Source organism: Bos javanicus, chromosome 26 (genome assembly GCF_032452875.1).
Source record: "Bos javanicus breed banteng chromosome 26, ARS-OSU_banteng_1.0, whole genome shotgun sequence".
Taxonomy (NCBI): Eukaryota; Metazoa; Chordata; class Mammalia; order Artiodactyla; family Bovidae; genus Bos; species Bos javanicus.
The window spans coordinates 50,249,795-50,262,840 of record NC_083893.1 but is presented as its reverse complement, the minus strand read 5'-3'; the positions used below and the strand labels follow the sequence as shown (position 1 = coordinate 50,262,840).

The window sequence follows — 13,046 nt, the reverse complement described above, 5'->3', positions numbered from 1 at the left end:
CTCTGACCTGCCACCACTGGGGCCGCTCCCCCATCGGGGGCTCCTCGGAGCCACAGGGGCCAGGCCCATTCAGCCTCTTCTGGCCGGGTTGCCGCCCACCTGAAGCCCTTGTCAGCCACCCCACTGGAGTGTGCTGGGCTGCGCCTGACTCTGCAGGGAACCCTAAGCATGGGGCTCAGACAGCCACGCCTGTGCCCGATGGCCGCGGGCCTCCAAGGGCCAGTCTTGGGCCGGCAGAGGCCGTGCTGCCCGCCCCCTGACCCGGGCTGGCCGGTGTGCAGGAGGTCAGGGTGCTGGCTGGACTCTGCCCACTTGGAAGAAGGGAGGGGGCAGTGACCGGGGGAGGGCAGTGAGAGGTGGGCACTGTCCTTGCCTGCAGGCCTGGTCAGGAGCACTGAAGGAAGCAGGGTGCTCTCACAGCCTGGCCAGCTTGGAAGACGTGTCCTGCAGTGGCTGTGACAAGGCACATGCCTGGGTGGCCTCGGACAGCAGAGATGTGCCCTCCCGCTCCCGCCGTCTGGAGGCCGAGTCCACAGGGGAGGGGGCGTGGGGCTGGAGGCCGGAGCAGGGCAGGCTCTCACCCTCCTCTTGCGGGGTTTCCAGCTGCACCTGGGAATGAAAGTGACTCAAGTCAAAGGACATCACTTTGCCAACAAAGGTCCATCCAGTCAAAGCTGTGGGTCTTCCAGTGGTCAGGTATGGATGTGGGAGTTGGACTATAAAGAAAGCTGAGCGCCGAAGAACTGATGCTTTTGAACTGTGGTGTTGGAGAAGACTCTTGAGAGTCCCTTGGACTGCAAGGAGGTCAAACCAGTCCATCCTAAAGGAGATCAGTCCTGAATATACATTGGAAGGACTGATGCTGAAGCTGTAACTCAAATACTTTGGCCACCTGATGCAAAGAACTGACTCATTGGAAAAGACCCTGATGCTGGGTGGGAAAGATTGAAGGCGGGAGAAGGGGACGACAGAAGATGAGATGGCTGGATGGCATCACCGACTCAATGGACTTGAGTTTGAGCAAGCTCCGAGAGTTGGTGATGGACAGGGAGGCCTGACGTGCTGCAGTCCATGGGGTCGCAAAGAGTCGGACACGACTGAGCAACTGAACTGAAGTCGAAGGAACAGAGGCGTGCACACATGTTTGTTTAATGTGAGTTCGGGGACACGGGAGCCCTCGTAAGGAAATGAGGACCCACAGACCAAGCAAAACCTGAATGTTTTGTGCCGGCTTAGACAAGGTGGCCATGTGCTAAGGTAGCTGGAGTCCGTGGGAGGCTGAAGGGGAGGACAGATGTTCTAACAAGGTCCACCGTGCCGAGTTCTCCCGGCCTCAATTTCCCGTCCTGAGGATGAGCCTGTCCGCCTGGGGTGATTCCCCGGATTCAGGAAGGAAGGGGAGGGCAGGCACCTTCCTGACCCTGCTGTCTGTGAGCATGATTGGCTGGAGGTGATCGTGACCAGAGAGCGTATTTCAGGGTGCATCCCAGCTCCGTTCACACACACACACGCCCAGGAAGAGTCGCCGCTGTGAACCATCTCCACGAGCCGATTTCTCAGTCCTGAGAGTAGGTCAGGGTAAACAGTCGCATCTCATTTTAGGAGGCGGTGTTGGGAGGCTGGGCCCCAGTGGAAACCTGTGAAGAGTGAGGATTGCAGGGTAAGCCTCAGTCGACCGGGTCAGACCAGAGGGCGGCAGCTGGGGCGGCGTCCAGGAGGGAGCCCTCCGGGCCACGCTGGCTGGGGGGCTGGGGGCAGGCCCCAGCGGGTGCAGGGCGTTTTCTGGGCCGCGGTTGGAACGTCTCTGGTGACGGCGTCGGGTGAGCTCTGAGGGCGCTGCCCCCACACCAGCACAGATATCCACACACGACCTGAGAAGGTTCTCTGAGGTTCATATGGAGCTGTTCCACTTCAGCTAGTGGGGAAGTTTTCGCTTCTCCTGATCCCACATCAGAAGGGTGGGAGACGAGCTGGAAACGTGAATTACTGACAGGGACGTGCCCATTCGACACCCCCACGAGGTGTGTGGTTCTCTCCCTGCAGACACGGCCTTTCTTATTGAAGATAATCAAAGATTAATTTGTTTGCAAACGCAGTCTGGTCTCATCAAACATGACCTGATTATTGAGGTCAGTACAAGAGCAGGTTGAACACGTAGGTCCTTTTAAGGTTCCTGCTCTGCTGGAACTTCTGTAAGGAATTCCTGATCAGACTTTGCACAGCCTCTTGAGGCTAGAAGCTAACTGAGCATCTCATCAGCAGACTGTGCCTTTAATACTCACACACTTGGGTGAGTCCCTCGCTTCTCAGTGTCCCCAAGGTATCCTGAGATTCCCGGGACCTGCCAAGGAGTGACTGCAGTCTCTGTAACGCTGCAGCCCGCAAGGCAGGCACCAGGCTGGAACTTCACAGGGTTTTACAAGCATTGCTCCATAAGGTCAGCCTTAGTTTCTGGTCAAGCCTGATTTGAATTGTCTGGAATTGTCGCTATTAACATCTTTGTCCTGAGCAGTTTCCCTGCACATCTACTTGGCCATCAAAGATAAAATAACTGGTTGACGGTTTGGTTTGACAGTTGGGTTTTGATGCCGTAAACGCCAGATTGCAAACTACACTGGAAAATGATAACATGTCAGTCAGCAAATCCTTTGTGGGCACAGCCATCCCTCCCACCCGTCAAAGCTCAAAGTTTCCAAACTGCGGCTAATATCAAAGAGGTGGCGAGTCGTTCAGCACAGTCTTGGAGACACTGATGACTGACTCTCTGGCTTGATATAGTCTCATGCGCTCTTTCCTCAACGTATTGTGCAATCCTAGAAGTTGGCAGAAAAATAAGACAGGCTCCTCCTAGTCCCCGCGAGGAAGTGGTTATCTGATTCTTGATGAGCATATACTTTTTGAAGCACTTTTGCCGTTCGATGGTGGAGAACGTGACATAGAAAGAATTGTGGTACTTGGCACAGAATCCAGCCAAGTCATACGAGGGCTGAGCTTGTGATGGATCATTTCCACGTAACCCAGATGGGTGCCACAGGTTATGCACGCTCCTTATATTGATAAGAAACAGCAGCGTCCTTTGCCTGATCATTTGAATTCTAAGACACCCAAATACACTGTAATCACGAATCTACACACCTTAAATGAGTTCAGTTCTTTTTGGCCATGCCACAGGCATATAGGATCTTAGTTCCCCAACTAGACCAAACCTGTTCGCCCTGCCCTGGAATCAAGGAGTCCCAACCACTGGACCACCAGGGAAGCCCCTATTTTTTTGTATTTTTATTTTCACATTAAAATTCTTAAAAATTTTTGCTGTTAATTTTCATGTTTCATTAAGTCCCTTTAAATGTTCCTCTTGTTATTATTTTATCTTGTATGGAAAAATTATATTATGGCCAATTGTCTCTGCTTGCAGCAAAAATTCTCATGGTGAAAAAACCCAGAGAACCACTACATCATTTTAAAATACGACATTCCAGCCAAAGTCTGGTAACATAACCAATGTTTTAAATTAAATAGGAGAACATATTCTACTGACCTCATATAAATAACTGTATTTTCATGAAAACAGGATATTTAATAAGAGTCTCAATTTTAGAGGGAACAGATTGGGAGAGAAGATAAATGTCTCGGTTCTGTTTACAAAGGTGTAATTTTCCAGATTGCTGAAAGCTAATAGCTTAAGGAAAGAGAAAAATAATGAGCCTGGAAAGCGCAATGAAAGGATCAGCAGTGCCTCGGACAAAAAGCCATGAGGACGGTGATCATCCTCAGAGCTCGCGTAGCCCCGTCTAATTCATTCCTGCTTTCCTTAGTCTCAGATCAGCAGTTTTCAGAGCCCGTCAGGGGACTTCCCTGGTGGCCACCTTCCAGTGCGGCGACGCCGGTTCCCTCCCTGGGCGGGGACTGAGGCCCCACAGGGTGCCGGGCAGCTGAGCCCATACCCCGTGGCTCGAGAGCCTCGCGCGGCAGCTGCTGAGGCCTGCTCGCCCGGAGCCCGGCGTCCACAGCAGGAGAGGCCCCTGGGACGGGAAGCCTCGACGCTGCGGCGAAGACCCCGCCGGGCGCAGCTGAAGACCCGACGCAGCCAAAAATAAATCTAAAAAATAAAAAAGGGCCCATCAGTTTTCCCACTAGTTTAGACAGGCTCACCAAGTTCAATGGTGTGCTCTTAGTTACCAGATACCTGTATTCTAGGGTCTTTATCAAAGTCCTTTCCATGAACTTTTTAAAGATGAAAGATTTTTGTCTGCAGTTGATTATAAAAGCTTTCAGGAAAGATCAGTAAAACAGTAACCATCTGTAAATGGCTAAAGACTGAAAAATAACCGTGGTCAAAGATCTGATGAGTTTATTGTAAAAATTATGCAGGTATGGAAATTTGTTTTTTTCTGTTGCATATAACAATTTGAGATGATAATTGGAATTATGACATACAGTCATTGTGAGGACATTGAAAAATTTCTAGGCATTTTATATAACTTTGGAAGCTTACATATAAGTAATATCAGTTCAGTTCAGTCACTCAGTCATGTCCGACTCTTTGCAACCCCATGGACTGCAGCACACCAGGCCTCCCTGTCCATCAGCAACTCCCAGAGTTCACTCAAACTCACGTCCATCGAGTCAGTGATGCCATCCAGCCACCTCATCCTCTGTCGTCCCCTTCTCCTCCTGCCCCCAATCCCTCCCAGCATCAGGGTCTTTTCCAATGAGTCAGTTCTTCACATCAGGTGGCCAAAGTATTGGAGTTTCAGCTTCAACATCAGTCCTTCCAATGAGTATTCAGGACTGATTTCCTTTAGGATGGACTGGTTGGATCTCCTTGAGGTCCAAGGGACTCTCAAGGGTCTTCTCCAACACCACAGTTCAGAAGCATCAGTTCTTCGGTGCTCAACCAGGGAAGCCCAATGAAAGCGACATCTTTAACTGGACGCCTCCTCTACCGTGGCTCTAAACCAGTGGGCTCAACACCCACCAGCCTTGTGTGACTTCGCCATCCCCAGAGACAGCAGAGAGCTGCAGGCCTCCCCGAGACCTAGGGCTTCTCCCGGGTCAGTCCAGGAGAGCAGCGACCGCCGGGTGACAGAGAGTCAAATGCAACCCAGTCTGTCCTGAATCTGTGCTGCTGGACGGGCCACGCTGGAGGCTTCCCAGCTCAAGCAAGGGGGTGAGGGGACACCGGCACAGGCCGTGTGGCTCCAGGTGACCCGTGTCGCACAGAGACGGGGTAGCACGCGCGTTCCGGGCCGGTGTGCGTCAATGCACACAGAGACGGGGTAGCACGCGCGTTCCGGGCTGGTGTGCGTCAATGTCACACAGAGACGGGGTAGCACGCGCGTTCCGGGCCGGTGTGCGTCAATGCACACAGAGACGGGGTAGCACGCGCGTTCCGGGCTGGTGTGCGTCGATGGATGGCCAGCGGGCTCCGACACCCACCCCCAGGGAGAGTCACGTTCACAGACCAGCTCTAACTCGTGTCTTCCTCCCACTAGGCTGTGCCTGGATGGGAAGAGCCAGGGAACAGCTCTGCCTTCCCCTCCCGAGGGCCCCCCATGGAGACCATGCTGCTCCGAGCAGCTCCCGGACCCCCTCTGCAGGCTTCTCTGCTGTCACGGTCCTTCTGTGTGCTCCAGAAACCCCCGGGGAGGCAAGGTCTGACCTCTGCACTCTTGGGGTTTGGCTAGAATTCAAGATGAGCTGAGAACATTCCAGAACACAGAGCCCAAAGATTCAGGAGGCCCGGGTCCCGCTCACGCTCCATCCGTCCCGGCCTCCCTCTGGCTCGGAGGAGCCCTGAGCTGCGGTGCTGGGGCCCTCGGAGCGGACGGTGCTCGGCCCAGCCCCAGCATCCCTCCTGGGGAGAAGACGGCGTGTCGCAGCCCCGGGCAAGAAGAACCTCCCCAGAGCTGAGTGTCCAGGCCCTGCCGTGGCGGCCTCGGGTGTGCGCGGGGCTGCCAGGTGGGAGGAGAGGACTCCTGGCCGAGCGCTGGACTCTCCTCGGTGCACTCTGTGCACTGACGGGGTCGCTGAGGTCCCCTCCGCAGGCACTGGTTTCTCCTCCCCACGCTGAGAGCACGGGCTGCTCCGGGGACTCCCGCCTGCACCTCCCGGGGACCACGGACCGTAGGTCTTCCTGAACTGAACGGAGCCTCAGCCTGAGAAGGGCTCCGGAGCTGGAACTGGGGCGGGGGTCAGCTGCTGTTCACACCGTTTACCCTTATTTTCATTTCGAACATTCCAACTGGCTTTCAAAGCAACAGTGTTAAAAGCGATCTGGAAAATGCAGCAAGTTAAGGGGGAAAAATCTCCATCCTGAGACAGTGCCCTTTCTGGGCTTCTCCTGCCCCTCCCACGTGGCAGCCCATGCCCCTCCACCGCCTCCTGCTCTTGGGGCAGGCCTGGTACTCAGCACACGGGCCCTTCTGGCCCCATGGGGCGCAGGGCCCCTCACCAGGCAGGGCCCAAGATGCTGAGGCCAAGAGCAGCCCAGAAGCGCCCTCTGGGTCCACAGAGGCCCCCTGAGGTCCACAGACCTCAGTCCCCAGAGGACCCCTTCAGTCCCCAGGCCACCAGTGGGCAGCTGGGGGATCTCAGGTCCCAGAATCTCACTGCACCTGAACGATCAGGCTGAGCGGCGGGTCTGGGGGCGTGAGCCGCGCTCGATGATGGATGTGCCGCCTGGCCGCACCCGCAGCCCTCGGGCATGGTGTCCACCGAGTGGTGGCATGGCGTGGCTGGCCTGTGTGATCAGGAGCTGGCCGGTGGCCAGAGCAGAGTCTGATGTTATTCTAGGATGTGGTGTTTCTGCCTCCGTCCGACAAGGAGCCGGGGCCTGGCCTCTAAGCAGTGTCAGGGTTTCACTTGCGTTTCTGGCTCACGTCTGCACCACAGGCCCAGACTCGCGCCCTGGTTGGCGGCCTGTGAAGGCAGTGCCAGTCCCCCAGGGCTCCCAGCTCCAGGCCGAGAGTGGGACGGGCTGGTATTTCACACTTGAAAGGGCCCAGGGGCCTTCCCCGCAGCTGGGGTGGGGCAGCTCTTTTGGCTGCCCGGGAGAATCCCCAGGAGCATGGACACCAGCCCCAGGGGTGGGGCTCTGGTCTTCAGAGCTCCCGGGGGCTCAGCCAGGCTGACGGTCACGGAATGGGCCTTTGTCCACTGAAGCTCTGGGGTCCCTCTCCCGTGACCTCGGCCAGGAGCCCCCGTTAGCAGCCCACCTGGTGATCTGGCTTCCAGTTGGCGTGGCTGCACTCTATCCAACACAGTCATGGAACCACACAGGGCCAGGCCCCTGCCTGCTGCCTGTCGGTCTGTGTTCCTGGGTGACATTCTCAGGTCGGGCCGGGAACACAGAGACCCGGAGAGGAAAGCACTTGAAGTTAGGCCCGTGCTGTCCCCAGGCAGATCCAGGTGGGTGTCACCACGCCAGGGCAGCCACCAGGGAGTGTGCCCCAGGCTTCCCAAGGGACCACTTTGCTGAAATGAGAGGAAAGATTCAGAAAGACTCCTTGTCCTCAGATGGGTGTTCTCCTGTGTAGGAAGGACCTTTAGGAGCCTTGGGGTGTGGCCACCTGCCCCGGCTTCTCTCCCGGCCTGGGTTCCAGCAGGGCCCGGAAGGCTCGGTGACAGGCTGTCCGTCATGGCCCTGGCCCTTGGAAGGCAGTGTTTCGTGGCAGAGTGGACGGCGCTGTCTGGTAACCCGCCCCTGTCTGGGTCCCTCAGGGCACCTGGAGCACTGGGTGGCCACATTCACTTCTAGCGGCTGCTGTAACAAGTGAGCACACGCTGAGTGGCTTGAGACAGCACACGTTTATTCTTGCGTTGCTGAGGGCCGGAGCCCCAGTCTCAGTTTATCTGGGCTGAAATCAAGGGCCCTGCAGGGCTGTGCTCCCTTGGAGACTGGAGGGGCAAGTCTTCCTCTCGACCTGCCTGTGCGTCCTGAGCTGCAGCCCCTCCAGGCGTCATGTTCCCTTCTGCGTGGACCGGACCGTGTCCCCAGATCCACGTGCTGCAGCCCGGCCCCCAGGGTGAGGGGCTTTGTGACGGGCCGGGTGCTCAGCTGCGGTCTGAGGAGACGCGTCCCTCCAGAGGCAGAGAGTCCGGCGGTTTCCGTCACACCTGCCGAGCTGCCGGGCCGGCGGCGGGGTGACGCGCCCTCTGCCCCCAGGTGTGCATCGTGCAGAAGCGGGACACGGAGAAGATGTACGCCATGAAGTACATGAACAAGCAGCAGTGCATCGAGCGGGACGAGGTCCGCAACGTGTTCCGGGAGCTGGAGATCCTGCAGGAGATAGAGCACGTCTTCCTGGTGAACCTCTGGTGAGCGGCCGGGGGGCCTCTCCTGCCCCAGGCGCCCGCCCCCCACCCTGCCCCCTCACAGCACCCCCAGGGCCAGCAGCCGCGTAGGTGACCCCATGCACACACACGCGCACGCACAGACCACCACCAGCACCATCATCACCTTCACCACCACCACCACAACCACCACCATCAACGGCAGCACCAACACCGCCACCACCACCACCGTCGCTCTCGTCACTGGGAGTGTCCAGTGGGCGCAGCCTTGGGTCCCGGGCCCTCGCGCGGGGGTCTGGGCAGATGTGGCGGGCCGTGGCTCGGGCCGTCCCGCCGAGCGAGCGCAGGCGCCCGCCCTCAGGTACTCGTTCCAGGACGAGGAGGACATGTTCATGGTGGTGGACCTGCTGCTGGGGGGGGACCTGCGTTACCACCTGCAGCAGAACGTGCAGTTCTCAGAGGACACGGTGCGGCTGTACGTCTGCGAGATGGCGCTGGCCCTCGACTACCTGCGCGGGCAGCACATCATCCACAGGTGTGTGCACGCCTGCCGGGGGCGGCCGTCCCACAGGACCCCCGGGCGCCTCGTGCTCTGCCCCGCCCTTGCCGCACGCCTGCCCCACGTGTGGGACCCAGGCCTGCAAGCGCCGGCTCCCGGCCAGCCCCTCAGCTGCACGTGTGAGGCCCCCCTGGGGCGGGTCACGTCTGAGCAGGTGAGGCCGGGCACGGGGCGCAGGTGCCTTCCTTGGCGAGAGGCCGCCTTCACCTGCTCTGGTAAGTGCAGGATTCCTGCCCCCGCCCCGCTGGTGCCCTGGTGCCCATCTGCCGTGTCCCTGGCAGATTCAAATTAGTTTCAGCATCTGAAGGCTGACAAATGAGGAAGGTAGAGCTGCGTCCACAGGACAAAACACAAAATCCCACGAGGTATAAAGTGCGGCAAACGTGATTTCTGCAGCTTATCCTGGGGACGCTGATCTGGTCCTGGTTCGGGCACAAACGCTTCCCGACCGAGTGTCAGGAGGTCGGGAGGCCAAGCTCGGCCTCGGGCAGACCGGGGGCTCTGCAAAGCCCTCACCAGGGGTCCAGGCGAGCGGGCTCTGCTTCTGTGCTCTGGGCTCTGGCACCCTGCCCGACCAGTGCTGGGTGCTCTCCCACTGTGGCCCCGGCAGAGGAGGGACTGGGCTCCTGGGGTCCCGCTCGTGGGAACCCCCTGCCCCGCCGGGATTTCTGGCCTCACCTCCTCGCTCCCTGCTCCTTCCACAGAGATGTGAAGCCCGACAACATTCTCCTGGATGAGCGAGGTGAGCCATGGCCGTGAGTAGCCAAAGCCTCAGGAGGGGTGCCCCACCTGCAGGACACGTCCCCCTCTAACACTCACGCTGTCTTCTTTCCTCACAGGGCACGCGCACCTGACCGACTTCAACATCGCCACCATCATAAAGGACGGCGAGAGGGCGACCGCACTGGCCGGGACCAAGCCGTACATGGGTGAGCTTGTCCCGCCCGGCCCGCACAGCCCCGCCAGCCCGCCAGCTGGCCTCCCACCCCGACCTGTGGCTGGGGGGCTCAGGTCCTTTCCCTAAAGCTGCGGCAGCAGGTGGCCGGTCGGGCTGCTTGACCTGTGCAGGGGCTCTAAGTGACGGACGCGCGCTGTGGGTCTGGCCACGAGAGGGCGCTCTGACAGGGGCCTCCCAGGTGGCACTGGTGGTAAAGAACCTGCCTCCCGATGCAGGAGACGTAAGAGACACGGGTTCGATCCCTGGGTCAGGAAGATCCCCTGGGGGAGGGTACAGCAACCCACTCCAGTATTCTTGCCTGGAGAATCCCACGGACAGAGGAGCCTGGCGGGCTGCAGTCATGGGGTCGTGGAGAGTCAGACACGACTGAAGTGACTTAGCACGCACACTCACCTCCCTCGTCAGGCTCCAGACCTGGAATTGAACCAAGCAGCCTGTTGAAAAGGACAGGTTGACCACTGAGGGCTGCTTCTCAGTCCAGCTCTGGCCACAGCCTGGTCTCTGGTCCTGGCCAAGGTTCCAGCCCTGGACCTGTGGTCATGGGGGCTGGGGTCACCAGGGGCTGGGGTCACCAGGGGCTGGGGTCATAAGGCCTCCAGTCACCGGGGGCTGGGGTCATGGGCCCTGTGGTCACTGGGACTGTGGTCACAGGCCCTGCAGTCACTGGGCCTGTGGTCCTTGGGGGCTGGGGTCACGGGGGTCGGGGTCATGGGGGTTGGGGTCATGGGGACTGCCGTTTGGGGATGCTTAGCTGCTCTTGCCTTCCTGGAAAGCTCCGGAGATCTTCCAGTCTTTCGTCAACGGTGGGACTGGCTACTCCTTTGAGGTGGACTGGTGGTCGGTGGGGGTGATGGCCTACGAGCTGCTTCGAGGATGGGTACGGAGCTCCTGTGACCCGAGGGCCAGGACCCCAGACTTCCCAAGGTGGCCCAGAGCTGAGGCTGCCCCCATCCCCAGGGCTCAGGGATGTCCACTCTCCCCGTTAGCAAGGCGGCATGCTGGAGGGGGTTGGGTGGGCAGAGGACTGTCCTGTAGGGCTGCACCCCGCCCCCGAGCTTCCCTTGAGGTTCCTAGGCGGTGGGTCCCCCTGCCCTACCTGCAGTGGCCACATCTCAGCGAGTCCTGGAGCCTAGGAGGCTAGATCCTCGTCAGGCCCCCAGCTGCCCTTCCCATTCCCTCGTGGGGACCCCCAAGGCACAGCACCCTCAGACGGCTGCCCCCTCTGCCCGCTGCAGCTGGTCCCCTGGGGCCAAGTCCTCTGTTAGGGGGAGGTACAGGGGCGCTGTGCTTCCCCCCCAGCCTGCGGGCAGCCTCTCTGGTCGCTTCCCTGGCCGAGGTGCAGGCTTCCCGGGCTCTTCCCTGGGGCCGCCCTGGGATGAGGTTAGGGGTGGGGTGGGGTGCCCTCGAGTTACGGGGGAGGTGCCTGCTGCAGCCCCGCCTCCCCTGCCCAGAGGCCCTACGACATCCACTCGAGCAGCGCCGTGCAGTCGCTGGTGCAGTTGTTCAGCACTGTGAGTGTCCAGTACGTGCCCGCCTGGTCCAAGGAGATGGTGGCCCTGCTACGCAAGGTGAGTGCCCGCCCTGCCCAGAGTGCGGGCCGGCCGGACACGAGGCGGTGTGGGGGGGCGGGCAGCCCGGAGCGTGAGTGGGCCGGACGCGGGGGGCTGGGCGGGTCGGCTGGACTTGGGGGGTGGGCTGGACACGGGGGGCGGGGCGGCCAGACACGGGGGTTGGGGTAGGCAGCCTGGAGCGTGAGTGGGCCGGACTCGGGGGGTGGGTGGGCAGCCTGGCGAGGCTGGCTGGACACGGGGGGCTGCTTCCTGCATCCTGGGCTGCGTGTCCATCTCTGCCCCGGCTCGCCGCCTGGCCTGGCCCTGGGCTCCTCATCTTGTAGCAGCTCGGCCTGTGTGAGCGCTGGCGCGGCTGTCAATCCTTATTACCTAATCGAAGCCTCGCATTTCTTCCGTCACTGACGCCCCAGCTCAGGGCAGGTCACCCCAGCGTGTGTCAGGGAGGCGGCCAGGGCCTGGTTCTGCTCAGGCCCGGCTCGTCCTGTTGGAGGTAGGCAGCCACTGTCCACTCCCAATGGCCTGGCCAGCCCCCTCACCAGAAGCAAGCAGAGAAGACCCCAGGCCCCCTGCCCGTCCCAGGCTGCGAGCACGTCTGCAGCAGTCCCGGAGACTCAGCCCGTAGAGACCTGGGGCGGTGCTGCTGCCGCTGGCCTTCGGCTGGTGTTCGGCTCCCGGGGTCCAGGGCTGGGCCGGGGTTGCCCCCTGGCTGGCCAGCCAGCTCCCTCCTCAGAGCGGTGTGCCTCCAACACACTGTGCCCAGAGGCCTCAGGACAAGCGAGGAGGGGCGTGCTGGACATGCGTGGCCCAGGGGGCAGGTCCTGGCCGGTGCCCGGAGACCCTGGTCCTGGCAGTGTGGCCAAGCACCTGGAGGCCTCCCGCCCCTGAGAGGGGCTCTTAACCAGCCTTCACCGCATGCCGCTGTGTCCACACCGGCCCAGGTGGCTCCAAGGGGCACTGTGCCCCAACAGGCCCAGGTGGGGGGTGGGGAGGATCCACACGCCTCACTGGGGAAACCTTGGCCAGGGTCTCCGGTACTCCCCCTGGAAGGGGCGGCTGTGATGGTAGCCAGTCCCGCAGGGCAGCCCTGGGCCCGTGAGCGTTAGTCCTGTCCTGTTGCAACGCTGAGCCGGTTACCGAGAGCAGTGAGCCAGGCTGCAGCCGCCGCGTGCTGGTGGGTCCAGGGAGACAAGACCTGTGCCGGGGCCGCTGACCAGGGCCTTGTTCCAGCTGCTCACCGTGAACCCCAAGCACCGAGTGTCCAGCCTGCAGGACATGCGGGCGGCCCCTGCTCTGGCCGGCGTGCTGTGGGCCGAGCTGAGCGAGAAGAAGGTGGAGCCTGGCTTCGTGCCCAACGTAAGCCCACAGGCCTGGGGTGGTCAGGGCGGGCGAGGGCAGCTGGGCACCAGCTCAGTGCCATCTTCCACAGAAAGGCCGCCTGCACTGCGACCCCACCTTCGAGCTGGAGGAGATGATCCTGGAGTCGCGGCCGCTGCACAAGAAGAAGAAGCGTCTGGCCAAGAGCAGGTCCCGGGACAGCAGCAGGGACAGCTGCCCATCGGTGAGCGCGGCCCGGCACCCAGCCGCCTCTGCTCTGGCCCCTCAACCCCTCCTCCGTGGTGGGGGACAGAGGCCCTCCTGCCTGCCCAGCTCTGGAGGGTCACAT

The 13,046-nt window shown here is 60.5% G+C and overlaps 1 protein-coding gene across 3 annotated transcripts in view; it reads left to right on the top strand.

The window, feature by feature from the left end:
- Positions 1–13,046, top strand: part of STK32C (serine/threonine kinase 32C) — a 70,502-nt gene that overhangs the window by 49,698 nt on the left and 7,758 nt on the right. For all 3 annotated transcript variants that reach the window (XM_061403909.1, XM_061403910.1, XM_061403911.1), the window contains exons 3-10: positions 8,168–8,319; positions 8,657–8,830; positions 9,559–9,596; positions 9,694–9,783; positions 10,586–10,689; positions 11,264–11,380; positions 12,611–12,736; positions 12,810–12,941. In XM_061403909.1, coding sequence (XP_061259893.1) covers positions 8,168–8,319; positions 8,657–8,830; positions 9,559–9,596; positions 9,694–9,783; positions 10,586–10,689; positions 11,264–11,380; positions 12,611–12,736; positions 12,810–12,941 — 933 coding nt within the window. The remainder of the gene's footprint in view (positions 1–8,167; positions 8,320–8,656; positions 8,831–9,558; positions 9,597–9,693; positions 9,784–10,585; positions 10,690–11,263; positions 11,381–12,610; positions 12,737–12,809; positions 12,942–13,046) is intronic.